At 48.7% G+C, this 24,649-nt stretch overlaps 1 protein-coding gene across 3 annotated transcripts in view; it reads left to right on the top strand.

The window, feature by feature from the left end:
- The window catches only part of REXO5 (RNA exonuclease 5), a 37,988-nt gene that overhangs the window by 138 nt on the left and 13,201 nt on the right, over positions 1-24,649 (top strand). The window contains exons 2-8 of one of the 3 annotated variants that reach the window (XM_007657573.2): positions 5,920-6,097; positions 9,593-9,708; positions 11,828-11,954; positions 15,402-15,519; positions 17,164-17,304; positions 19,934-20,022; positions 23,721-23,836. In XM_007657573.2, the coding sequence (XP_007655763.2) occupies positions 5,954-6,097; positions 9,593-9,708; positions 11,828-11,954; positions 15,402-15,519; positions 17,164-17,304; positions 19,934-20,022; positions 23,721-23,836 (851 nt within the window). In that variant the 5' untranslated portion in view covers positions 5,920-5,953. Of the gene's footprint in view, positions 1-5,919; positions 6,105-9,592; positions 9,709-11,827; positions 11,955-15,401; positions 15,520-17,163; positions 17,305-19,933; positions 20,023-23,720; positions 23,837-24,649 lie in introns of those variants that run through there. The other 2 variants (XM_039911095.1, XM_039911096.1) reach the window with 2 other exon arrangements.

The raw sequence follows: 24,649 nt of genomic DNA, 5'->3' as shown, positions 1-24,649 counted from the left end.
GTGAGTGGGGGGGGGGGCTCATGCCCTCTGACCTCTCCATCATCATCCTGTTGGGATTGGATTAAGTGCTTGGCTTACTATGTGCACAGCACTGTTCTCAGCGCTGGGGGGGGGGATCCTCAGCATCATCATGTTGGGATTGGGTAAGGGCTTACCATGTGCACAGCACTGTTCTAAGCAATGGGGGGGGGAGATCATCATCATGTTGGGGTTGGGTAAGGGCTTACTATGTGCACAGCACTGTTCTAAGCGCTGGGGGATCATCCTCCTCATCATGTTGGGGTTGGGTAAGGGCTTACTATGTGCACAGCACTGTTCTAAGCAATGGGGGAGATCATCATCATGTTGGGGTTGGGTAAGGGCTTACTATGTGCACAGCACTGTTCTAAGCGCTGGGGGATCATCCTCCTCATCATGTTGGGATTGGGTAAGGGCTTACTATGTGCACAGCACTGTTCTAAGCAATGGGGGAGATCATCATCATGTTGGGGTTGGGTAAGGGCTTACTATGTGCACAGCACTGTTCTAAGCGCTGGGGGATCATCCTCCTCATCATGTTGGGATTGGGTAAGGGCTTACTATGTGCACAGCACTGTTCTAAGCAATGGGGGAGATCATCATCATGTTGGGGTTGGGTAAGGGCTTACTATGTGCACAGCACTGTTCTAAGCGCTGGGGGATCATCCTCCTCATCATGTTGGGATTGGGTAAGGGCTTACTATGTGCACAGCACTGTTCTAAGCAATGGGGGAGATCATCATCATGTTGGGGTTGGGTAAGGGCTTACTATGTGCACAGCACTGTTCTAAGCGCTGGGGGATCATCCTCCTCATCATGTTGGGATTGGGTAAGGGCTTACTATGTGCACAGCACTGTTCTAAGCAATGGGGGAGATCATCATCATGTTGGGGTTGGGTAAGGGCTTACTATGTGCACAGCAGTGTTCTAAGCGCTGGGGGATCATCCTCCTCATCATGTTGGGATTGGGTAAGGGCTTACTATGTGCACAGCACTGTTCTAAGCGCTGGGGGATCATCATCCTCATCATGTTGGGATTGGGTAAGGGCTTACTATGTGCACAGCACTGTTCTAAGCAATGGGGGAGATCATCATCATGTTGGGGTTGGGTAAGTGCTTACTATGTGCACAGCAGTGTTCTAAGCGCTGGGGGATCATCATCCTCATCATGTTGGGATTGGGTAAGGGCTTCCGATGTGCACAGCACTGTTCTAAGCGCTGGGGGGATCATCATCATCATCCTGATGTTGGGATTGGGTAAGTGCTTTGCTTACTGTGTGCACAGCACTGTTCTAAGTGCTGGGGGAACATCATCATCATGATGTTGGGATTTGGTAAGTGCTTTGTTAAATTGGGGATGAAGACTGTGAGCCCCACGTGGGACAACCTGATTCCCCTGTGTCTACCCCAGCGCTTAGAACAGTGCTCTGCACATAGTAAGTGCTTAACAAATACCAACATTATTATTATTATTATTACTATGTGCACAGCACTGTTCTAAGCGCCGGGGGGATAATCATCATCATGATGTTGGGATTGGGTAAGTGCTTTGCTTACTATGTGCACAGCACTGTTCTAAGCGCTGGGGGTAATAATAATCATCATGATGTTGGTATTGGTTAAGCGCTTACTATGTGCTGAGCACTGTTCTAAGCGCTGGAGTAAGCGCTTACCAAATACCAACATCATTATGATTATTATTATAACCCTAGCGCTTTGAACAGTGCTCTGCACATAGTAAGCACTTAACCAATACCAACATCATTATGATTATTATTATTACCCCAGCGCTTAGAACAGTGCTCTGCACATTGTAAGCGCTTAACAGATACCAACTTTATAATTATTCTCTGGGCCTCAGTGACCTCATCTATAAAATGGGGATGAAGAATGGGAGCCTCACATGAGGCCACCTCATGACCCTGTATCTCCCCTAGCGCTTAGAACAGTGCTCTGCACCTAGTAAGCGCTTAACAAATACCAACATCATTATTATTACCCCAACGCTTAGAACAGTGCTCAGCACAAGGTAAGCGCTTAACAAATGCCATCATCATTATTATTATTCTCAGGGCCTCAGTGACCTCATCTATAAAATGGGGATGAAGACTGGGAGCCTCACGTGGGACAACCTGATGACCCTGTATCTACCCCAGCGCTTAGAACAGTGCTCTGCACATAGTGAGCGCTTAACAAATACCGACATTGTTATTATTATTACCCCAGCGCTTAGAACAGTGCTCTGCACAGAATGAGCGCTTAACAAATACCGACATCGTTATTATTATTACCCCAGCGCTTAGAACAGTGCTCTGCACAGAATGAGCGCTTAACAAATACCGACATCGTTATTATTATTACTCCAGCGCTTAGAACAGTGCTCTGCACAGAGTGAGCGCTTAACAAATACCGACATTATTATTATTATTCTCTGGGCCTCAGTGACCTCATCTATAAAATGGGGATGAATACTGGGAGCCTCACATGGGGCCACCTCATGACCCTGTGTCTACCACAGCGCTTAGAACAGTGCTCTGCGCGTAGTGAGCGCTTAACAAATACCAACAACATTATTATTATTATTACCCCAGCGCTCGGAACAGTGCTCAGCACATAGTGAGCGCTTAACAGATGCCATCGTTATTATTCAGTCTTGTTTATTAAGCCCTTACCGTGTGCAGAGCATCGTACTAAGCGCTTGGGACAGTGCAGTGCCATAATTGTGTATTTCTGTCTATATCATTCCTCTGTTTTATTGACGAGGTGTGTATATCGGTGATTCTAATGAGAATCGGCGAGGCCCAGAGGAAAGAGAACTGGGGCACGGAGAGGTGAAGTGACTTGCCCAAGGTCACACAGCAGCCTTGTGGCGGACCGGCGATCGGAACCCATGACCTTCCCACTCCCGGGCCCGTGCTGTGCCACGCGAGCCGCGTGGCCCAGCGGGTAGAGCGCGGGCCCGGGAGTCAGAAGGACTTGGGTTCTAATGCTGCCTCGGCCCCTTTTCATTCAATAGTATTTATTGAGCGCTTACTAGGTGCAGAGCACTGGACTAAGCGCTTGGAATGGACAAATCAGCAACAGGGACAGTCCCTGCCCTTTGACGGGTCTGCTGGGTGACCTCGGGCAAGTCATTTAACTCCTCCGCGCCTCAGTTACCTCGTCTTTAAAACGAGGGCTGAGACCGCGAGCCCCACGTGGGACAGGGACTGTGTCCATCCTGATTAGCTCCTGTCTACCCCAGCGCTTGGTATATAGTCAGCGCTTAACAGATGCCATTAAAAACCGCTGCTTATCAATCAGGCGATGGATGATACGTATTGAGCGCTTCCTGCGTGCGGAGCACTGTACTGAGCGCCTAGGAGAGTACATAATAATAGTAATGTTGGTATTTGTTGAACGCTTACTATGTGCAGAGCACTGTTCTAAGCGCCGGGGGAGATACAGGGTCATCAGGTCGTCCCACGTGAGGCTCCCAGTTAATCCCCATTTGACAGATGAGGGAACTGAGGCCCAGAGAAGTGAAGTGACTCGCCCACAGTCACCCAGCTGACAAGCGGCGGAGCCGGGAGTCGAACCCGTGACCTCTGACTCCGAAGCCCGGGCTCTCTCCGCCGAGCCGCGCTGCTTCCCCGCAGAGCAGTGTCTGTGAGCTCGTTGTGGGCCCAGAATGTCGCTGGTGGGGGTTGTATTTTCCCAAGCGCTTAGCCCCAGCGCTCAGAACAGCACTTGGCCCAGAATGAGCGCTTAACAGATACCATCATTATTATCCCTGCGTGCAGAGCGCGCGTAATAAATACGATTGCATGAATGAATCGCGGTGGTAGGAGCACCTCCCTGACAGTAGTGAGAGTTTCTCTGGCACCCTGCCCGCTCCGTCCGTGGAATTACATGGAATTATCAGTGATCTCTTGATTTATTGGTGAATATGAATGTCTCGCTCCCCCTCGGGACCGTGAGCTGGGCGGGAATGTGTTGGTTACCGTATTTCCTCCCGTCCCTCCCCGCTCCAGTCTATTCTTCACTCCGCTGCCCGGCTCATCTTCCCGCAGAGACGCTCTGGGCCTGTCACTCCCCTTCTTAAACACCTCCAGCGGTTGCCTGTCGACCTCTGCGTGAAACAAAAACTCCTCACTCTGGGCTTCGAGGCTCTCCATCACCTCGCCCCCTCCTACCGCTCCTCCCTTCTCTCTTTCCACCGCCCACCCCGCACGCTCCGCTCCTCCGCCGCCCGCCTCCTCGCCGTCCCCCGGTCTCGCCCGTCCCGCCGTCGACCCCCGGGCCGCGTCCTCCCGCGGTCCCGGGACGCCCTCCCTCCTCACCTCCGTCTGTCTGATTCTCTTCCCCTCTTCAGAACCCTACTTAAAGCTCACCTCCTCCGAGAGGCCTTCCCACACTGAGCTCCCCCCTTTTTCCCTCTGCTCCCTCTACCTCCCCTTCACCTCTCCGCAGCTAAACCCTCTTTCCCCCCCTTTCCCTCCGCCCCTCCCCCTCTCCCTTCCCCTCCCCTCGGCACCGTACTCGTCCGCCCGACTGTATATATTTTCATCACCCTGTTTATCTTGTTAATGAGATGTACGTCACCTCGATTCCATTTATTGCTGTCGTTTTAATGAGATGTTCGTCCCCTCGATTCTATTTATCGCTATTGCTCTTGTCTGTCCGTCTCCCCCGATTAGACCGTGAGCCCGTCGGTGGGCAGGGACCGTCTCCGTCTGTTGCCGATTTGTACGTTCCAAGCGCTTAGTCCAGTGCTCTGCACACAGTGAGCTCTCAATAAATACTATTGAATGAATATGATGGCGATCCTCGAGCGCACCGTAAGACTTGGGAATCAAGAATCCGAAAGGAGGAACTGATTATGCTAGTGGTTTATGGACTTCCACTCGCACTCTGACCTTCCTGACGGTTCTGCCCCCACTAGGGCACAGAGTGCACCAAGGGGGTGCGGCACGTGCAGCACACGGTGATGTGCACACCACAGGAACGATAATGTGGAGAGAAGCAGCGTGATGTAGGAGCTAGAGCACGGGCCCGGGAGCCCGCAGGTCTAATCCCGGCTCCGCCGCTCGTCTGCCGTGGGACCTGGGGCGAGGCACTTCACTCACTTAACTCCTCTGTGCCTCAGTTGCCTCATCTGTAAAATGGGGATTAAAAAACTGTGAGCCCCACGTGGGACGACCTGATCCCCCTGTATCTACCCCAGCGCTTAGGACGGTGCTCTGCACATAGTAAGCGCTTCACAAATACCAACATTATTATTACTTCTCTGGGCCTCAGTTCCCTCATCTGTAAAATGGGGATGAAGACTACGAGCCCCATGTGGGACAGGGACTGTGTCCAACCTGATTTGCTTGTATCGACCCCAGCGCTTAATACGGTGCCTGGCACGTGGTAACGAATGCCATAATAATAATCATTATTATTATTACAGTGCTCTGCACACAGTAAGTGCTCAATAAATACAATTGAATGAAAAGTTGGCAGATGAGTTTAGAGTTAAGTTACAGACTAAGGTACTAAGCCCTGAGGTAGATACGGGGTAATCGGGTAGGACATGGTCCCTGCCCCACAGGGGGCTGACAGTCTAAGTAGAAGGGAAAACAGGTTTTAAATCCCACTTTTAAAGATGAAATCCTCTAACTCCCAGGGCCATCCTTTTTCCGCTTGACCGCATCGCTTCCCTTCTTCTTTACTCCCCTGTTTTCGTTCCCCTGCCTCCCTTTTCCGCCCTCCTGACTCATGAACTGGCGCCAGACATAGTAGGTCCCGGTCTCAGTTTAGGATGGTTTCTTCTCTAAGAGTTTCCAAAGGAGGCCCTGTTAATTTACGTAGAAATTAGATGTCAGATTCCCCCACAGGACCTGACCTTCGCTAATGATTTTTTGGGTTCCTAAACAGGTCAAATAATAAATGAGCACTGTTGTCCAGAGAAATGGCCGAGGCCCCCTGTGTAAAAAAGCAGAAGAGGAAGCGTCTGTCGAATGGAGTCGTGATGGACCCCAGCGTCACCAAGGTGAACGGCCACCCAGCCGATGAAGAAATGGATGGAGATTCTCTGAGTCCGCCCAAGTTAAAGGTGAGAGGTGAGAGAAACGTTTTTAACTTATCGTTGTGGGAGAGCCCGGCGGGTTTTCTTTGCCTGGGGCCCGATCTCTAGAGAAATACATGGCCCAGTGGTAAGATCACGAGCCTGGGGGGTCAGGCCCTGAGTTCTAATCCCGGCTCCACTGCTTGTCTGTTGTCTGACCTCGGGCAAGACACTTAACTTCTCTGTGCCTCGGTTACCTCATCTGTAAAATAGGGATTAAGTATGTGACTCCAAAGGGGCACGTGGACTGTGTCCAACCTGATTAGCCTGTAACCGCCCCAGCGCTTAGTACAGTGTGTGCCGCGTAGTACGTGCTTAACAAGTACCATTAAAAAAGAGTAATAGTATCTATTAAACACCTACTGCGTGAAAACCAGGGAAAAAACAAGCATGTGAGAATTAGTCCCTGGCCCCCCAAGGGGCTCACAATATAAGAATAAAGCGGGAGGAGCTGGTGAAATGATAACAGTAATGGCATTTGTTAAGTGCTTACTCTGTGCAAAGCACTGTTCTAAGCGCTGGGAGTGATACGGGGTGATCAGGTTGTCCCATGTTGGGCTCACAGTCCTCATCCCCATTTTCCAGATGAGGGAACTGAGGCACAGAGAAGTGAAGTGACTTGCCCGAAGTCACACAGCCGACCAGCAGTGGAGCTGGGATTAGAACCCATGACCTCTGATTCCCAGGCCCGGGCTCTTTCCACTGAGCCACGCTGCTTTTGAAAGGCACATAAGCAAAGAGAATTACAGTGGCATTTGTTCAGTGCTTACTAGTTGCCAAGCACTGTACTCAGCACTAGGATAGACATAAAATAATCAGGTTAGACACAGTCCCTGTCTCATGAGGAGCCCGCTATTTAAGTAGGAGAAAGAACAGATATTAAATCCCCATTTTACAGATGAGAAAACTAAGGTTCGGAGAAGTTAAGTGTCTTATCCAAGAGACCACAGCAGGCATAGAACGGAGCTGGGATTAGAACCCAGATCCTTTGACTGCCGGACCTTGCCCCTTCCACTAGGCCACGCTAACCGGGGAGGAAACATCTGTGATGTTTTCGTGTATTTAATGTTTAAAGCTAGAGATACAGAAAGCAATTGAACATTGTGGCTAGAGGAACAATTTTTCAGGTTCTTCATATTCATCGTCCAGCATTAACGAGAGACGCAGCCTCAGCAGCGTTCTTTTTTGCTTTTTAAATATGGAATTTGTTAGGAACTGGGAGACTCGGGTCCCACGTGGGGCTCACAGTTTTAATCCCCATTTTACAGATGAGGGAACGGAAGCCCAGAAAAGTTAAGTGAGTTGCCCGAGGTCACAGAGCAAACGAGTGATGGAGGAAGAATTAGAACCCGGATCCTTCCGACACACAGGCCCACGCTCTTTCCACTAGGTCAACACTCTCTAAAGTTATTATCGCAGCAATAATACCACCCTGCTTTTCTGTAGCACTTTTATTTTCCAAAGCACTGACGCGTTCATTTTGACCTTTCCAATACATCTTTCAGGTAGACAGCCAAGGTAGAAGGAGAAGCGGCGTGGCTCGGTGGAAAGAGCCCGGGCTTGGGAGTCAGAGGTCATGGGTTCGAATCCCGGCTCCGCCACTTGTCAGCTGTGTGACTGTGGGCAAGTCACTTCACTTCTCGGTGCCTCAGTGACCTCATCTGGAAAATGGGGATTAACTGTGAGCCTCACGTGGGACGACCTGATTATCTTGTATCTACCCCAGAGCTTAGAACAGTGGTCTGCACATAGTAAGCGCTTAACAAATACCAACATGATTATTATTATTATTCTCTGTGCCTCAGTTCCCTCATCTGTAAAATGGGATTAACCGTGAGCCTCACGAGGGGCAACCTGATGACCCTGTATTTACCCCAGCGCTTAGAACAGTGCTCTGCACATAGTAAGCGCTTAACAAATACCAACATTTATTTATTTTATTTATTTAGAAGGGAGAGACTTGGTGCTTAGTACAAAGTGTTGGCCGGCTGGCTAATTCCGGGTTATAGTCAGGGTTTTGGTCAACACCTAAATCAGACAGAACGTCACAGAATCTAGATGGAGGGTGGAGAGAGAAAAATGCCGCTCGAGACGGGGGGTCTGGCAACTGCGGGGCTTGAATGGTAAAAAGTTGCCTCGTCTTTTCCCACTAAACACTATATTCACACTAGTTTTCCAACATTTGTAAGTGCGAAATAGCTTATTAAGGAACCGGAACTATCTGTTAAAGGGCAGTCAATCCTGACCACCGAGGCATGGAAATTGTGGGAGAGCTAGGAGTGGCTCAGTAGAAAGAGCCCGGGCTTGGGAATCAGACATCATGGGTTCGAATCCCGGATCTGCCACCTGTCAGCTGGTTGACCGTGGGCAAGTCACTTCACTTCTCTGGGCCTCAGTGACCTCATCTGGAAAATGGGGATTAAGACCGTGAGTCTCACGTGGGACAACCTGATTACCTTGTATCTACCCCAGCGCTTAGAAGAGTGTTCTGCACGTAGTAAGCGCTTACCAAATACCAACATCATGATTATTCGGGCTTCTGGGGGGACAGAGTGAAGTCTCCTTGGTGATCTCTTGTTTCTTGTTTCTCTGGTCCTCTGGCCTTGACCGTTGCACTTTCCTTCCGCAGAACAGGATTTGAATTGTTGATCACTTGTCCTGAATTTAGTTTGATGGCTGAGTCCATCATCATTTTAGTTTCCCTCACACTCACATCAAAGTTCATGTTCCTTTTTTCTGCCCTTTCACTCGGTTTTCTGAGCTATTCCTGCAGTTTTTCCTCAAAAACATGACATTTCATCACCCAGAAGAATTCAGTGTCATCTATAAGTTCGAAGAATTGACCGTGCCCTCCCCCTCCCAGATCAGTGCTTGGCACATAGTAAGCACTTAACAAATACCGTAATTATTATTATTATCCCTCAGGAAACTCTTAAATAAAATCAGTCCTAACACTGATCCCTGGGGTGGACCCCACTCGCTACTATTTTTCCAGCCAGAAAAGTGACCGTCTAACCTGATTTTTTTGTTTCTGAGCTCTTAGCCAGTTTTCTATCGCATGTTACTTCTTTTGAAGATTCATACAGTCCAGTCTCATCTGAGGCGTTTCCAGAGATATGTCTAATAGGAAAGTAGGAGAGCGTGCCTTTGTATCTCAGATGGAGTAGAAGCAGAGAGGGAAAACTGTAGAACTGGTCATTTCCGGAATGTGTGAGCCATTTTAGAAACCCGGTGTAGGAAGCATTCTAAATCTAAATGTCCGTGTCTCTTTAATTTTTTCATTAAAATGTAAAATCCCAGAGTGTAGTGTCATTTTGGATTCAGTTGGGTAGAGCACAATATGCTTTTGGGTGGTTGCTAAATACCATTTGACTGGTCTAAATAAGTGTTTTTATTTGGGTCCGCACAGAGAGGATCATATCGATTGGCTCCCTCTCCTTAATAAACACGGACTGCAGTTTTCTTCTGTGCTCCTCTTTGCAGAAAGCCCGTTTGTCTGCCGTGTTGTTCGGTGACAACTGCGAAGTAAACCATGGTCAGATACAAGAACTTCTGCGGTACGCAGCTTTGGGGAAACAGCACAGAGCAGCCAAACCCAGGTACGGGACCAGCCGAAGACCGATGAGCGTTTAGGTTGTAGGTTCACATTCCCAACGGTATCCGATCACGTGGGAATATCGTAACAGTGAAATCACAGATCGGCTTCGTTACGTTTCCGTCGGAGGTACCTCAGGAGTGGCAAGATCTGAGGTGGGTGGGGTTGGGCTTTGGGAAAGCAGCACTTTTGCCAAGAGGGTGTGCTTAAGTGCATATGCGTGTTGTTTTGAGCGTATTGTAAATACGGATGTGTATCTTTGACCGAAGTGATGTCCCTACAAAAATGCCACCGGCTTTTCCTCGTAAACCTAAATAATAATAATAATGATGGTATTTGTTAAGCACTTTCTATGTCAAGCACTGTTCTAAGCGCTGGGGTAAATGCGGAGTCATCTGGTTGTCCCCGGTGGGGGCTCACAGTCTTAATCCCCATTTTACAGATGAGGTAACTGAGGTACAGAGAAGTTAAGTGACTTGCCCAAAGTCACCCAGCTGACAAGTGTCAGGCGACCCCTGACTCCCACGTCCGTGTTCTTTCCACTAAGCCACGCTGATTCACGTGAAGGAAACATCCTGAAAAAGTTTTGGCCTGGTGTTCGTCACCACTCATGGGGATTGTTCATTCAGTTGTATTTATTGAGCGCTTACTGTGTGTAGAGCACTGTACTAAGCGTTTGGGAGAGTACAGTACAACCACAAACATTCCTTGCCCTCAACGAACGTACAGTCGAGAGGGAGCACCTGAGTCTTGTGTTTCTTTCCTGAACTTGACTTGCACGGAGCTACTATCAGTAAGGTAACAGGAAGAGATACTTAGAACCCAATTAGAGTGAGATATCCGTATCAGTGCCAAGCACTGGAGAGAAGCAGCGTGGCTCAGTGGAAAGAGCCCGGGCTTGGGAGTCTGGGGTCATGGGTTCGAATCCCGGCCCTGCCACGTGTCAGCTGTGTGACTGTGGGCAAGTCACTTCTCTGTGCCTCAGTGATCTCATCTGTAAAATGGGGATTAACTGCGAGTCTCACGTGGGACAAACTGATGACCCTGTATTCATTCATTCATTCAATAGTATTTATTGAGCGCTTACTATGTGCAGAGCACTGTACTAAGCACTTGGTATGTACAATTCGGCAACAGAGACAGTCCCTGCCCTTTGACGGGCTCGCAGTCTAATCGGGGGAGACGGGCAGACAAGAACAATGGCAATAAATAGAGTCAAGGGGAAGAACATCTCATAAAAACAATGGCAAATAAATAGAATCAGGGTGATGTACATCTCATTAAACAAAATAAAAAAAAATGCTTAGAACAATGCTCTGCACATAGTAAGCACTTAACAAATACCAACATTATTATTATTATTATAATGAAGTCACGGGTTTTAGTTCCAGCTCCACCACTTGTCTCGTGGGTGACCTCGGCCAAGTCAGTTCACTTCTCTCTGCCTCACTTACCCCATCTGTAAAATGGGGAGCGAGACCGTGTGCCCCACCTGGGACAGGGACTGTGTCCAACCAGATTTGCTTGTATCCACCCGGGCGCTCAGTATAATGCCTGGCACATAGTAAGTACTTAATAAATACCATAATTATTATTATTAGTGGTAGTACTAAGCACTAGGGTAGATTCAAGGTAAACAGGTCGGATATAGTCCCTCTCCCAGGTGGCGTTCACAGTCTTAGAAGGAGGGAGAACAGATATTTACTGCGACTACTGCTAGATTTCGGTATATATTTTACCCCCCTACAGCTTCAGGCACCTCAGCTTTCGAGCTAATGCTGAAGTTTTCCAAAAAGCAACATTTTGATTATTTTTATTTTGCTTTTCATTTGATGGAAAAAATTGCTGAAATGGAATGCAGTTGACTTTCCTCAGCAAATTTACCGCGTATCTTGTGCTTTCGACGAAACGAGAGTTCGACTTCTATCCAGAGTTAGGGAAGGGAATGCGGCAGTGGATGAGGGGGCTCGCCTGAAGCCTCTCGTCTTCTGCCTCTGCTGCAGCCCTGCGGCAAGAAGTCAGTGAACAGTTTTCCCTTGCATTTGAAGGTTTTGCCCACTCCCCTCTGTCCCTACTTAGGCTTTCCTTGTTCTTAACGTCTCACTGCCTTGGTTTCTCACCAGCTGGTGCCAACTTTTCCACCAAAGACACCTCAGGAGCGTGGCAGTGATTGTCCTGGAGGGAATGAGCCAGCTGCACTTCTACAGATTCTATTTGCAGTTCAAACACCTCCGAAAGACATTCAGACACGTAAGTTTCTATAGGGTGCCTCCGCCCCCGGGGGAATCCCGAATATGCCCTCTCAAAGAGAAACGGTCTCTGTAGGCCCTTGAGGATTCAGTCAGTTGGTCCGTCGGTCGTATTTAATAATTATAATTGTGGTGTTCGTTAAGCCCTCAAATACGATTGAATGAATAAAGAGCTGGGGTAGATTCCAGGTAATCAGGTTGGGGACAGTCCCTGTCCCTACGTGGGGCTCACAGTCATAATCCCCAGATAATCAGTGGTGTTTATTGAGCACTTACTGGGTGTATTCATTCATTCAATAGTATTTATTGAGCGCTTACTATGTGCAGAGCACTGTACTAAGCGCTTGGGATGAACAAGTCGGCAACAGATAGAGACAGTCCCTGCCGTTTGACGGGCTTACAGTCTAATCGGGGGAGACGGACAGACAAGAACAATGGCACTAAACAGCGTCAAGGGGAAGAACATCTCGTAAAAACAATGGCAACTAAATAGAATCGAGGCGATGTACAATTCATTAACAAAATAAATAGGGTAACGAAAATATATACAGTTGAGCAGACGAGTACGGTGCTGTGGGGATGGGAAGGGAGAGGTGGAGGAGCAGAGGGAAAAGGGGAAAATGAGGCTTTAGCTGCGGAGAGGTAAAGGGGGGATGGCAGAGGGAGTAGAGGGGGAAGAGGAGCTCAGTCTGGGAAGGCCTCTTGGAGGAGGTGATTTTTAAGTAAGGTTTTGAAGAGGGAAAGAGAATCAGTTTGGCGGAGGTGAGGAGGGAGGGCGTTCCAGGACCGCGGGAGGACGTAACCCAGGGGTCGACGGCGGGATAGGCGAGACCGAGGGACGGCGAGGAGGTGGGCGGCAGAGGAGCGGAGCGTGCGGGGTGGGCGGTAGAAAGAGAGAAGGGAGGAGAGGTAGGAAGGGGCAAGGTGATGGAGAGCCTTGAAGCCTAGAGTGAGGAGTTTTTGTTTGGAGCGGAGGTCGATAGGCAACCACTGGAGTTGTTTAAGAAGGGGAGTGACATGCCAAGATCGTTTCTGCAGGAAGATGAGCCGGGCAGCGGAGTGAAGAATAGACCGAAGCGGGGCGAGAGAGGAGGAAGGGAGGTCAGAGAGAAGGCTGACACAGTAGTCTAGCCGGGATATAACGAGAGCCCGTAATAGTGAGGTAGCCGTTTGGGTGGAGAGGAAAGGGCGGATCTTGGCGATATTGTAGAGGTGAAACCGGCAGGTCTCGGTAACGGATAGGATGTGTGGGGTGAACGAGAGGGACGAGTCAAGGATGACACCGAGATTGCGGGCCTGCGGGACGGGAAGGATGGTCGTGCCATCCACGGTGATGGAGAAGTCTGGGAGCGGACCAGGCTTGGGAGGGAAGATGAGGAGCTCAGTCTTGCTCATGTTGAGTTTTAGGTGGCGGGCAGACATCCAGGTGGAGACGTCCCGGAGGCAGGAGGAGATGCGAGCCTGAAGGGAGGGGGAGAGGACAGGGGCGGAGATGTAGATCTGCGTGTCATCTGCGTAGAGATGGTAGTCAAAGCCGTGAGAGCGAATGAGTTCACCGAGGGAGTGAGTGTAAATGGAGAACAGAAGAGGGCCAAGAACTGACCCTTGAGGAACTCCAACAGTTAAAGGATGGGAGGGGGAGGAGGCTCCGGCGTAGGAGACCGAGAATGATCGGCCAGAGAGGTAAGAGGAGAACCGGGAGAGGACAGAGTCCGTGAAGCCAAGGTGAGATAAGGTACGGAGGAGGAGGGGATGGTCGACAGTGTCAAAGGCAGCAGAGAGGTCAAGGAGGATCAGAATGGAGTAGGAGCCATTGGATTTGGCAAGAAGGAGGTCACGGGTGACCTTAGAGAGAGCAGTCTCGGTAGAGTGGAGGGGACGGAAGCCAGATTGGAGGGGGTCTAGGAGAGAATGGGAGTTAAGGAATTCTAGGCATCGATTGTAGACGACTGGTTCTAAGATTTTGGAAAGGAAGGGTAGTAGGGAGATAGGACGATAACTGGAGGGGGAAGTGGGGTCAAGAGCGGGTTTTTTTTAGGATGGGGGAGACGTGGGCGTGTTTGAAGGCAGAGGGGAAGGAGCCCTTGGAGATCGAGTGGTTAAAAATAGAAGTTAAGGAAGGGAGGAGGGCAGGGGCGATGGTTTTAAGAAGGTGAGAGGGAATGGGGTCCGAGGCGCAGGTGGAGGGGGTGGCACTTGCGAGGAGGGAGGAGATCTCCTCTGAGGATACTGCAGGGAAGGATGGGAAAGTAGGGGAGGGGGTTGTTGTGGGGGAGGGGAGAGGCGGAGGGGTGACTTTGGGGAGCTCAGACCTGATCGTGTTGATTTTCGTGAGGAAATAGGTGGCCAGATCATTAGGGGTGAGAGATGGGGGAGGGGGAGGAACAGGGGGCCTAAGGAGAGAGTTAAAGGTCCGGAACAATCGGCGGGGGTGACGGGCATGGGTGTCGATGAGGGAGGAGAAGAAGCTTTGCCTGGCGGAGGAGAGGGCAGAGTTAAGGCAGGAAAGGATAAATTTGAAGTGTGTGAGGTCGGCTTGGTGCTTGGACTTTCGCCAGCAGCGCTCAGCAGCTCGAGAGGGTGTAGAGCACTGTAATCAGCCCTTGGAGAGTACAGTTTACTACTGCTTTGCCCAGTCTATGACACGCTTGAGAATCTTCCCCTTCAGTGGACCATTGCCTTGCTGGGGAGATTCTGCCTTCCGGAATTGGGCTACAAAATAGTTCAGGGTTTGCAATCATCTGTCCCACAGTTAAAAAATGCCCTTTTTTCCATCCTATTTTGCATTCCTGAAGTCCAGTGTGTTTTCCCAGGTATTGTACTTAGTGATCACAGTTGGTTCACTCAGCATTCCCCCGAGGAATTGGTTCTGAAACAGCACCCTTGCACCTCGTTGAGTTCTTTCAGCCATTAAAAGGAATGTTCGCCTCAGATTAGGTCGAGTCCACTTTCATTTAGAAGGCAGTGATGGTAGGCTTTCTGAAATGATTTGGGGACAGTTGAGGGTGTAGTCAGTGGGTGAGTCCTGGGGGAAATGGTGGTTTTTCTTAATAGCCTGCTTTGCTCACCTTTTTCTTAACATGCCAGTGGCTCGCCCATCCCACAGGGAGTGTATTTACACCTTGTCTAAAATGTTAGCTCCTCATGAAAGAGCAGAGGTGGTGTTGATGGGTCCTTGTCAACGCCATTGAAAAGGAAGAGTAAATCACAGACAGTGCCCTCAGTTTCCCAAACTGTCAGACCCAAAGCCAGATTTCAGAACATAAAGTTTCCAGTTCCTGGGCCTTTTGGATGCGGTCTAGGTGTAGTTAGGAATTTTCAGTTTTAGGGCATCACCACAAGTGCTGCAGTTTAGCAAATTAATGGGGTGCTACGGGGACAACTTTTTTGATACCCCATTGTTCCTTTTCAGAGAACCTTTGTAAAAACCGATTTTATGATTTTATAGAGATTCCGTTTGCCACCTCCTTCGGCAGATTTCCTGGCAGACGTGATTGGGATGCAGCTGGATCAAAGGGTTGGAGAAAAAATGAGAACGAATAAGGATCATCTCAGCGCGGCAGAAGGTATGAACGTCAATGAGTGGTTCCTCTCCGTAGTCGTTTGTTGATTAGGCTTGTGAACAAAATGTTTGCAAGTAAAGTTTTCTACAGAGAGGAAACGGCATACATCAAATCACGTCATTTTGGGTCACTTTCAGGGGGATATAGATTCTAAAAATGTCTCTTTGCTTTCCTTTAAGGAAAACCTTATTAAAAGGAGTTAAATTCTAAGACTAAAGTAGGATATTGAAGAATTTCAGTGCTGAGGCTTTTTAGAACTGTTGTGTTTCCACATCACTTTTCCATCTTTGTGTGCTTTTAAGACTGTCCCGGATTGTTAGCTTCATTTTGACACAGTCACCCTTTCGGTGGGGCTGGGATTTACCAAACCAGTGGTAGAATTAGGATTAAATATGACATCAATCCGAATTGAGAGCCCAGGCAGGAGAGCACTGTACTAAGCATGAGAGGTTTACGACCTCCTAGGTCGTGGGGAAAGGGCTAGATGTGATCTGGTTATCCTACATCTACCCCCAACACTTAGCTCGGAGAAACCTTTAGTAAATATCGTAATTTTAGTACTTATAATTATTCGGCTCTGGAAGAATTTAAAGGGGGGACACGCAGATAAAATTATATAGTAAAGCAATGGCTTCTTTAACCTTATCCTTAATCAACTAGGGTTGAACAGATATATATCCACAATGGAGTGATGAGAACCAGATGGGGTTATTCTGGGGAGGCTTCTCGACGGGAATCTTGAGCAGTCCCGAAGAGGGGAGAGAGTGGTTAGCAGTAGGTTAGAACCGGGAAATATCATGTTTTTTTTTTTGGTAATGATGTTCCCATTCCTAGCCCTAGTGTTAAAAATGTGGCATACACAGTGGGGAGTAGGAAAATTGTCTCGACTTATCCTAAAATGGGAAAATATCTTGAATTTGGCATTCAGTGGGACAAAGAAGGTGGGGCTGCTTTGAGTGAATGACAGTAGGGGGTTGGCCAAGAGTATCCCTCTGCCCATTTTTAAGGAAAACATGTCTTTGGGTTAGAGCCGTCAACTTCTCTTCGAGGCTAGTAAGCCTATTTTGGGGAGCGCTCTCAGGCTTTCGCCTCGGGACTCTAATTGCTCCAATCCCTTTATCAAAACACTCCCTTTTCCAGGAAGCAGCAACCACTCTTATCCTACAACACTTAGCTGGAGCTCCATTTCAGCCTCAGATGGCAGCCACGGTCAGTACTCTCACAGCAGAGATGCAGGTTCTCGAGGCCTTTTTAAAAAATACCAAAAGACTCATCTGCCAAACGTGTCTTTTTGAAGCGAGCATTGCTGAAGAAAATAACATTTTTGGTCTAGACCTGTGGCACGCCCTGACTTATCATTAGCGGAGATGGTACTGGGCAGACAGGATGAATGCCCTTAGAGCGGGAGACGACTAGCTGTGCCTTGGGAATTCTAACGTCGGCCTGCGGTCAGCTTCTTGACAGACTGCATTTCAGGCTTTTCCAACCACCGCCTGATTCCCTTCCCCCTCGGCCACCCTCTGGGGCCCTGAGATGCCTATCGCATTTAATTCCGTGAAGGTGGAAGCCATTTCAGTCTGTCGCTTGATTTGTTCTGTGCCCACCTGTCCAGGGCGATAACCCCCGTCGTTATATTGTTTTCGCTAGAGGCATCACGGCCCGCCGCACAAGCCAGCGGAGACCTGCAGAACGATCCCATCATCCAGAAATACGGGTATGACAACGTTGGCCTCACCGAGTGCCTTCTCTCGGAAGAAGAGATGAGAAAATTTGACTTTCCTCTCCAAGGTTGGTGTGGGTTGCGATGCGTTGTATTGACAGGGCTGTAAAAATCTCAGCAAGTCCCACTCATTCCAGTTTTCGACACGTGTCTTTAACCAACCGCCCTGGTCGCCAACCGCCCCGGCCCTCTCTGTTGCAGTAGCGCTTTTAATAATAATAATCATAGTAACGATGGCATTTTTTAAGTGCTTACTATGTGCCAAGCACTGTTCTAAGCACTGGGGTAGATCCAAGGTTGTCCCACGTGGGGCTCACGGTCTTAATCCCCATTTTGCAGATGAGGTAACTGAAGTACAGAGAAGTTAAGTGACTTGCCTAAAGTCACCCAGCTGATAAGTGGCGGAGCCAGACTTAGAACCCACGACCTCTGACTCCCAAACGCATCTTCTTTCCACTAAGCCACGCTGCTCAGTTATTCCTGGAGCGCCATAGAGGAATCCAGGAACATTCTTGCAACACCAAATGCTTTTCTGGGTAGACTTTGATGCGATGGTGGGAGAAATGGTTACACACACCCGCACAGTACCGAATAAGGCATGAGTGCAATCTGTACCGCTCTAACATGTGTTTTCAATACCTGGCCATAGCTTGATGGAAGAATTAAGGAGCGTTCTTTTCCCGGCGTGAATAGGCTCTGACGCGATTCACAAGTCAGGACGTGAGCAGATTGGGTACTTTCTGGTACTTATTGAGCGCTTGCTGCGTGCAGAGGACTGCATATAAGCGCTTGGGAGATTATGATACAACAGTCGATAGGCCTGTTCCTCTCCCACAGTGAATAATAATGATGGTATTTGTTAAGCGCTTACTATGTACAGAGCACTGTTCTAAGCGCTGGTGAACTAAACTGTCTAGAGGAAGAAACCGATGGGCACACGCACAGGATATAATAATAATAATAAAGTTGGTATTAAGTGCTTACTATGTGCAGAGCACTGTTCTAAGCACTGGGGTAGATACAGGGTAGTCAGGTTGCCCCACATGAGGCTCACAGTCTTAAACCCACTTTTACAGATGAGATAACTGAGGCACAGAGGAGTTAAGTGACTTGCCCACAGTCACACATCTGACAAGTGGCAGAGCCGGGATTCGAACCCATGATCTCTGACTCCCAAGCCCGGGCTCTTTCCACTGAGCCACACTGCACCACTTACTATGTGTCATGCACTGGACTAGTCCCTGGGGTGACTCCAAGCTAATCAGATTGGACGCCATCCTTGTCCCACATGGGGCTCACTATCTTAATCCCCAGTTTTACAGATGAGGCAACTGAGGCTCAGAGAAGTGCAGCGACTTGCCCAAGGTCACACAGCTGACAAGTGGCAGAGCTGGGATTAAAACCCGGTTCCTTCTGACTGACTTACAGGCCCGTGGTCTCTCCACTACCCCATATCTGTCAAGGAGTGATTCATTCAATAGTATTTATTGAGCCCTCACTATGTGCAGAGCACTGTACTAAGCGCTTGGAATGAACAAATCAATAACAGATAGAGACAGTCCCTGCCCTTTCACGGGCTTACAGTCTAATCGGGGGAGACGGACAGACAAGAACAATGGCAATAAATAGAATCACAGGGATGAACATCTCATTATAACAATAGCAAATAAATAGAATCAAGGCGATGTACATTTCATTAACAAAATAAATAGGGTAATGAAAATATATACAGTTGAGCGGACGAGTACGGTGCTGAGGCGATGGGAAGGGAGAGGGGGAGTGATGCTACCAGGCTTCTCTAACCTCTGCCTCAGCTTAACTGTGCCTAACGGCATTCGTTCACTCATTCAACCGTATTTATTGAGCTCTTATTGTGTGCAAAGCACTGTACTAAACGCTCGAGAGAGTAACAACATAACAGACGTATTGCCTGCCCACAACGAGCTTACAGTCTACATTGGTACGGTCCTGTACTTTGTGTGACTTGGTGTTTTGTAGCCTTCCGGTGTTTGATACAACACAACGGCATGAGTGACAAGGGGGTGAAGGATTCTGCCTGTGGTGGACATCACAGTAACTTCAGGAATTTGTATGAGGGGCTGTCAGTCATGGTGGAGTCTTCAAACCATCCATCCCTTTTGATTGTTACCATAATGTGATTTTTTAAAAAAAATAGTATTTGTTAAGCACTTACTACGTGCCAGGCACTACTAAGCACTGGGGTAGATAAAAGCTACTCAGGTTGGACACCGTCCGTATCTCACGTGGGACTCCTAGTCTTAATTGTCATTTTACAGGTGAGGATTACTTAGAGAATTAAATAACATGCCCACGGTCACACAGCAGATAAGTGGCGGAGCCAGGATTAGAACCCGGGTCCTTCCGACTTCCACTAGGCCACACTGCTTGCCAGAGGTTATGGGAGAACTCGGGGTTTCGTAATGTGCGTTTCATTCTTAAAGAATGTGTGAGAGAAGAACTCATTTGAGAAATTGAGCAGAGTAGACTGCTTCAGGTGAGTTTTCAAACCTGGAGACAAAGGAAGAGGAACTCATTTGGGAAACTCCTGCTGTGTGACACAGTTGGCAATTTCCTTGCGAAATTGTCTCGGCCTCTGATTTCTCTGAGCGAGTATGAAATACCTCCCGAACAGCGCGTCTCTCGTTCGTACTCAGGCGTCTTTATGTTCTTCCCTAGGTTCTGATGGCTGTGAAAACTTCGTTCCCACGGAATGTGTTGGCCAGATAACCAACAACAGCCCCGTCTTTGGACTGGACTGTGAAATGGTATGAAACGCCTCTCGTCACCGCTGAAAAAGGAGGCACGGAAATAGCTGTAATCCGCAGATTCTGTTGAAGGGGAGTTGTATTGCTGGTGTCAGTCAGTCAGTGGTACTTATCGAGCGCTCACTGTGCGCAGAACACTGTGTTAAGCACTTGGGAGAGTATAATACAAGAACCGTGGTAGATACTATCCCTTCCTCAAGGAGCTTACAGTCCGGTGTGGGGGACAGGGGTTAAAATAAATTATATTCATTCATACATTGTCGTATTTATTGACCGCTTACTGTGTGCGGAGCACTGTACTAAGCGCTTGGGAAAGTACAGTATACCAATAAACACATTCCCTGCCCACAAAGAGTTTACAATCTAGAGGCGGGGAGATAGACATTAATATGAATAAATAAATGACAGATTTGTACAGAAGTGCTGTGGGACTGGAGAGGAAGAACCAAGGGAGCAAGTCAGGGCAGCACAGAAGGGAGTGGGAGAAGAGGAAAGCAGGACTTAAGGAAGGCCTCTTGGAGGAGATGTTCCTTCAATAAGCCTTTGAAGATGGGGAGAGTAATTGTCAGATTTGAGGTGGAGAGGGCATTCCAGGCCAGAGGCAGGACGTGAGCCAGGGACGAGCGGCGAGACAGGCAAGAGCGAGACACGGTGAGGAGGTTAGCACTAGAGGAGCAGAGTGTGCGGGCTGGGTTGTAGGAGGAAAGTAGCGAGGTGAGGTAGGAGGAGGCAAGGTGGAAGAGTGCTTTAAAAGCTAATGGTGAGGAGTTTTTGTCTGATGCAGAGTTAGGAGAACACAAAGTGTAAGGATAAGTACATGACGACTGTGGGGTATCCAAGGTGGGTATCCAAGGGCTCAAGAGGGCAACTAGGGGGTGGGGAAATGAGGGGTTATTTAAGGATGGTCTCTTGGAGGCAATAGGATAGTAGTGGGACTTTGAAGATGGGGACAGTGGTGGTGTGTTAGATATGAAGCGGGGGGAGCCCTGGGCCACAGGGAGGACTTGGCCTAGGGGTCAGCGGAAAGACGGGGAGACTGAGGTACAGAGAGTAAGATGATTTCAGAGGAGCTGTCTGGGCCGGGTTGAGATAGGAGATGATCCAGGTAAGATAGGAGGGAGAGAGTACTTAGAAGATTCATCTTGGGCACCAGATGCATTCCCTCGAACAACTGTTTCAAGCCATTTCTTGCAAAATGTTCAAACATTGAAAATACAATTTGGAAATACTGTATTTGAGAACTGTACATATTAAGTGTCCCTACTAAAAGTTTTGTGGAAGGCAAATACCGCTGAGAGTTTTAAAATCTTAAACAGAGAAGGAAAACAGATCTGGAGGGGTCCAGCAAGGGCAGAAAAATTAACCCAGCTTCCTTCCTCCTCCGTGTGCGTAAGCACATGTAATTAGTTCTCTTGCGAAGAGCTAGGGGAGAGGCTTAATGTGACTTAGTTCCCTATTATACCTCGTGTTCTGTAGATAAGATTTTCTCTTCAAAGCTCCTCTATCCTACCGGCTGTGAACCTCTGAGGATCAGAAAATGATGAGCAGAAATTTGACCCACAGTAATTCTTAGAGTGCATTGTAGTTTCATGCGTAGGTGGTGTGTTTTGTCAGTGTCATGGCTAGCTGACGGTAGAGGGTTAGGCGATCACGATTAGCAACGTCGTTTCAGGAAAATAGAAATCACTAGGAAAAGACGATACAATGGAAGAGGAGCAAAAATTTTTTTCATTTCATTCCTTGCATAATGGCATTGCTTACATAGCACCTAAGCTAAAAGCTACTTTAGGTTACGGCTGTTTCCGTTCGTAGTTCATTTCATTCCACTTTCCTCCGGGCGCTTCCTTCAGGTGGAAGCTTAGTTCCACCTACGGGGGTGTTCATTTCCATTGTTTTAGGAAGCAGGAAGCAAAGCCAGTCTGGTCTGGTATTTGATTGAATGGGATAGAAAATGGAAGCAGCCAGTAGACCTGGAGATTTGAGTGGGGAAAAATCTGATGAGCTTTGAGAACCTCTAGACTGTAAGTTTGTTATGGGCAGGGAATGTGTCTCTTTATTGTTATATTGTAGTGGATAGGCAGCGTGGCCTAGTGGATAGAGCAGAGGCATAGGAGTGAGCGGGTAATTGGTTCTAATCCCCGCTCCGCCACTTGTCTGCTGTGTGATCTTGGGCAAGTCATTTCTCCGTGACTCAGTTCCCGTGTGGGACAGGGACTGTGTCCAACTCAATTATCTTGTATTCACCCCAGTGCTTAGAACAGTGCCTGGCACATAGTAAGTGCTTAACAAAGACCGTAATTATTATTAGTATTATTTTTCTCCCAAGCACTTAGTACAGTGCTCAGCACACCGTAAGCGCTCCGTAAATACGGTTGACTCACTGACTGACTTTCAGTAGGAAATATGAGCCATAAGGGAGGCTTGGCCCACGCAATCTCAGAATAAAGATCATACGGTCTGCTGTGGACACATCAACTCAGTTCATGTCGACAACCTTTCGGGCGATGTAGAGGGGGGAGAATAGGTCCCCGTGTCCCCCTACGCTTTCTTGCTCATCTAACACCTTCTGCCCTAGCAAAGGATCTCAGCTGGGACCCAGACCGAGATGGGGTTTTTTTTTTTTAGCTATAGTCTCGCTCATCTCCTGCCTGAATTTTAGGGCTCAGCTTGTCCCTTATGGCCACGGGGGTCATTGGAGCGGCGGGGCCATCAGATCCGGTCATCTGCTTCACATTATAATAACTATGGTATTGATTAAGCACTTACTGTGTGCCAAGCACCGTACTAAGCGCTGGGGTGGATACAAGTAGATTGGGTTGGACACAGTCTCTGTCCTGCATAGGGTTCACAGTCTCAATCCCCATTCATTCATTCAGTCGTATTTATTGAGCACTTACTGTGCGCAGAGCACTGTACTGAGCCCTTGGAAAGTACAATTCAGCAACAAATAGAGACAATCCCTACCCACCAACGGGCGCACGGTGCTTAGAACAGCGTTCAGTGCTTAGAAGAGTGCTTGGCACATAGTAAGCGCTTAACAAATACCCTCATCATCCAGACTGTTTTACAGACGATGTAACCGAGGTACAGAGAAGTCAAGTGGTTTGTCCAAGGTGACACAGCAGCCATGGGCTGGGCAGCCCAAACTTATTCTAGTCATTGGGTTTTTCTGCGATCGAGGTGGTGGTGGGTGGGTGGCTTTTTGATGTCTGGAAGTGTAAATGATGAAGATGATGTTGGTATTTGTTAAGCGCTTACTATGTGCCAAGCACTGTTCTAAGCGCTGGGGGAGATACAAGGTCATCAGGTCGTCCCACGTAGGGCTAACAGCCTTCATCCCTATTTGATACGCGAGGGAACTGAGGCCCAGAGAAGTGAAGTGACTTGCCCAGGGTCACACAGCTGACCTCTGACTCCCGAGCCCGAGCTCTTTCCACTGAGCCACGCTGCTTCAGTATTGATCAGTATTGGAAGGAGTTTGAGAGAGATTTATTGTAGTCATAGTAACAGTCGGAGCTTTTACTGCTCGCCCACTGAGGGCACTGTGCCCAGGGAGCACCAGACCCACTTGGAGCTTCCCCTCTAATCAGCCAGCTTCAATCCAGCACCCCCGACTCACGGTGGGCATTCCTGAGGTGATTGGGGGTCGGGGTCTTGCGATGGGGGCGGCCCACCCGACTGGGTCCGCTGTCTTTCAGTGCCTTACGACGACGGGGAGCGAGCTCACCCGTGTCTCGTTGGTGCGAGCGGACGGTTGCTGCCTTCTGGACGAACTTGTGAAGCCCGACAATCCCATCCTCAACTACCTCACCAGGTATTTAGCCGTTCGGCGTTCGTTCCGTGCCCGTGAGGTTACCGTTTGTCCAGTGAAATGCTTCGGGAGAATAATAATAATGATGCTATTTCTTAATAATACTAATAGTGATAATTGCGGTATTTGTTAAGCGCTTACTATGTGCCAAGCACTGTTCTGAGCACTGGGGGTAGATACAGGGTAATCGGGTTGTCCCATGGTGGGGCTCACACTTTTAATCCCCATTTTACAGATGAGGTAACTGAGGCACAGAGAAGTGAAGTGACTTGCCCGAGGTCACACAGCAGACATGTGGCAGAGCTGGGATTAGAACCCGTGTCCTCCGACTCCCAAGACCGTGCTCTTTCCACTAAGCCACGCTGCTTCTCTTGTCGTTAAGCACTTACTATGTGCCACGCACCGTTTCGAGCGCTGGGGTAGATGCAGGTTAATCAGGTTGGTCCAGTCCCTGTCCCTTAAGTAGGAGGGAGAGCAAGCACTGAATCCCTACTTTGCATACGAGGGAACTGAGTCACAGAAAAGATAAGTGTCTCGCCCAAGGCTTTCTTATGCTATTCGTTAAGCACTTACTTAACACTAACAAGTGCCGGGGGTAGATACAAGGTTGGACACAGTCCAGTGTCCCACTTGGGGCTCACAGTCTTAGCCCCCATTTTACAGAGGAGGTAACTGAGGCCCAGAGAAGACAAGTGACTTGCGCTAGGTCGCCTAGCAGCAGGCAAGTGGCGGAGCCTGGATTAGAAACCAGGTCCTTCTGACTCCCAGGCCCCTGCTCTCTCCACCGTGCCACGCCGCTAGCGATAGAGAGGTGAT

The sequence above is a fragment of the Ornithorhynchus anatinus genome, chromosome 2, assembly GCF_004115215.2.
Source record: "Ornithorhynchus anatinus isolate Pmale09 chromosome 2, mOrnAna1.pri.v4, whole genome shotgun sequence".
Lineage (NCBI taxonomy): Eukaryota > Metazoa > Chordata > Mammalia > Monotremata > Ornithorhynchidae > Ornithorhynchus > Ornithorhynchus anatinus.
This window is presented reverse-complemented; position numbering and strand designations above follow the sequence as displayed.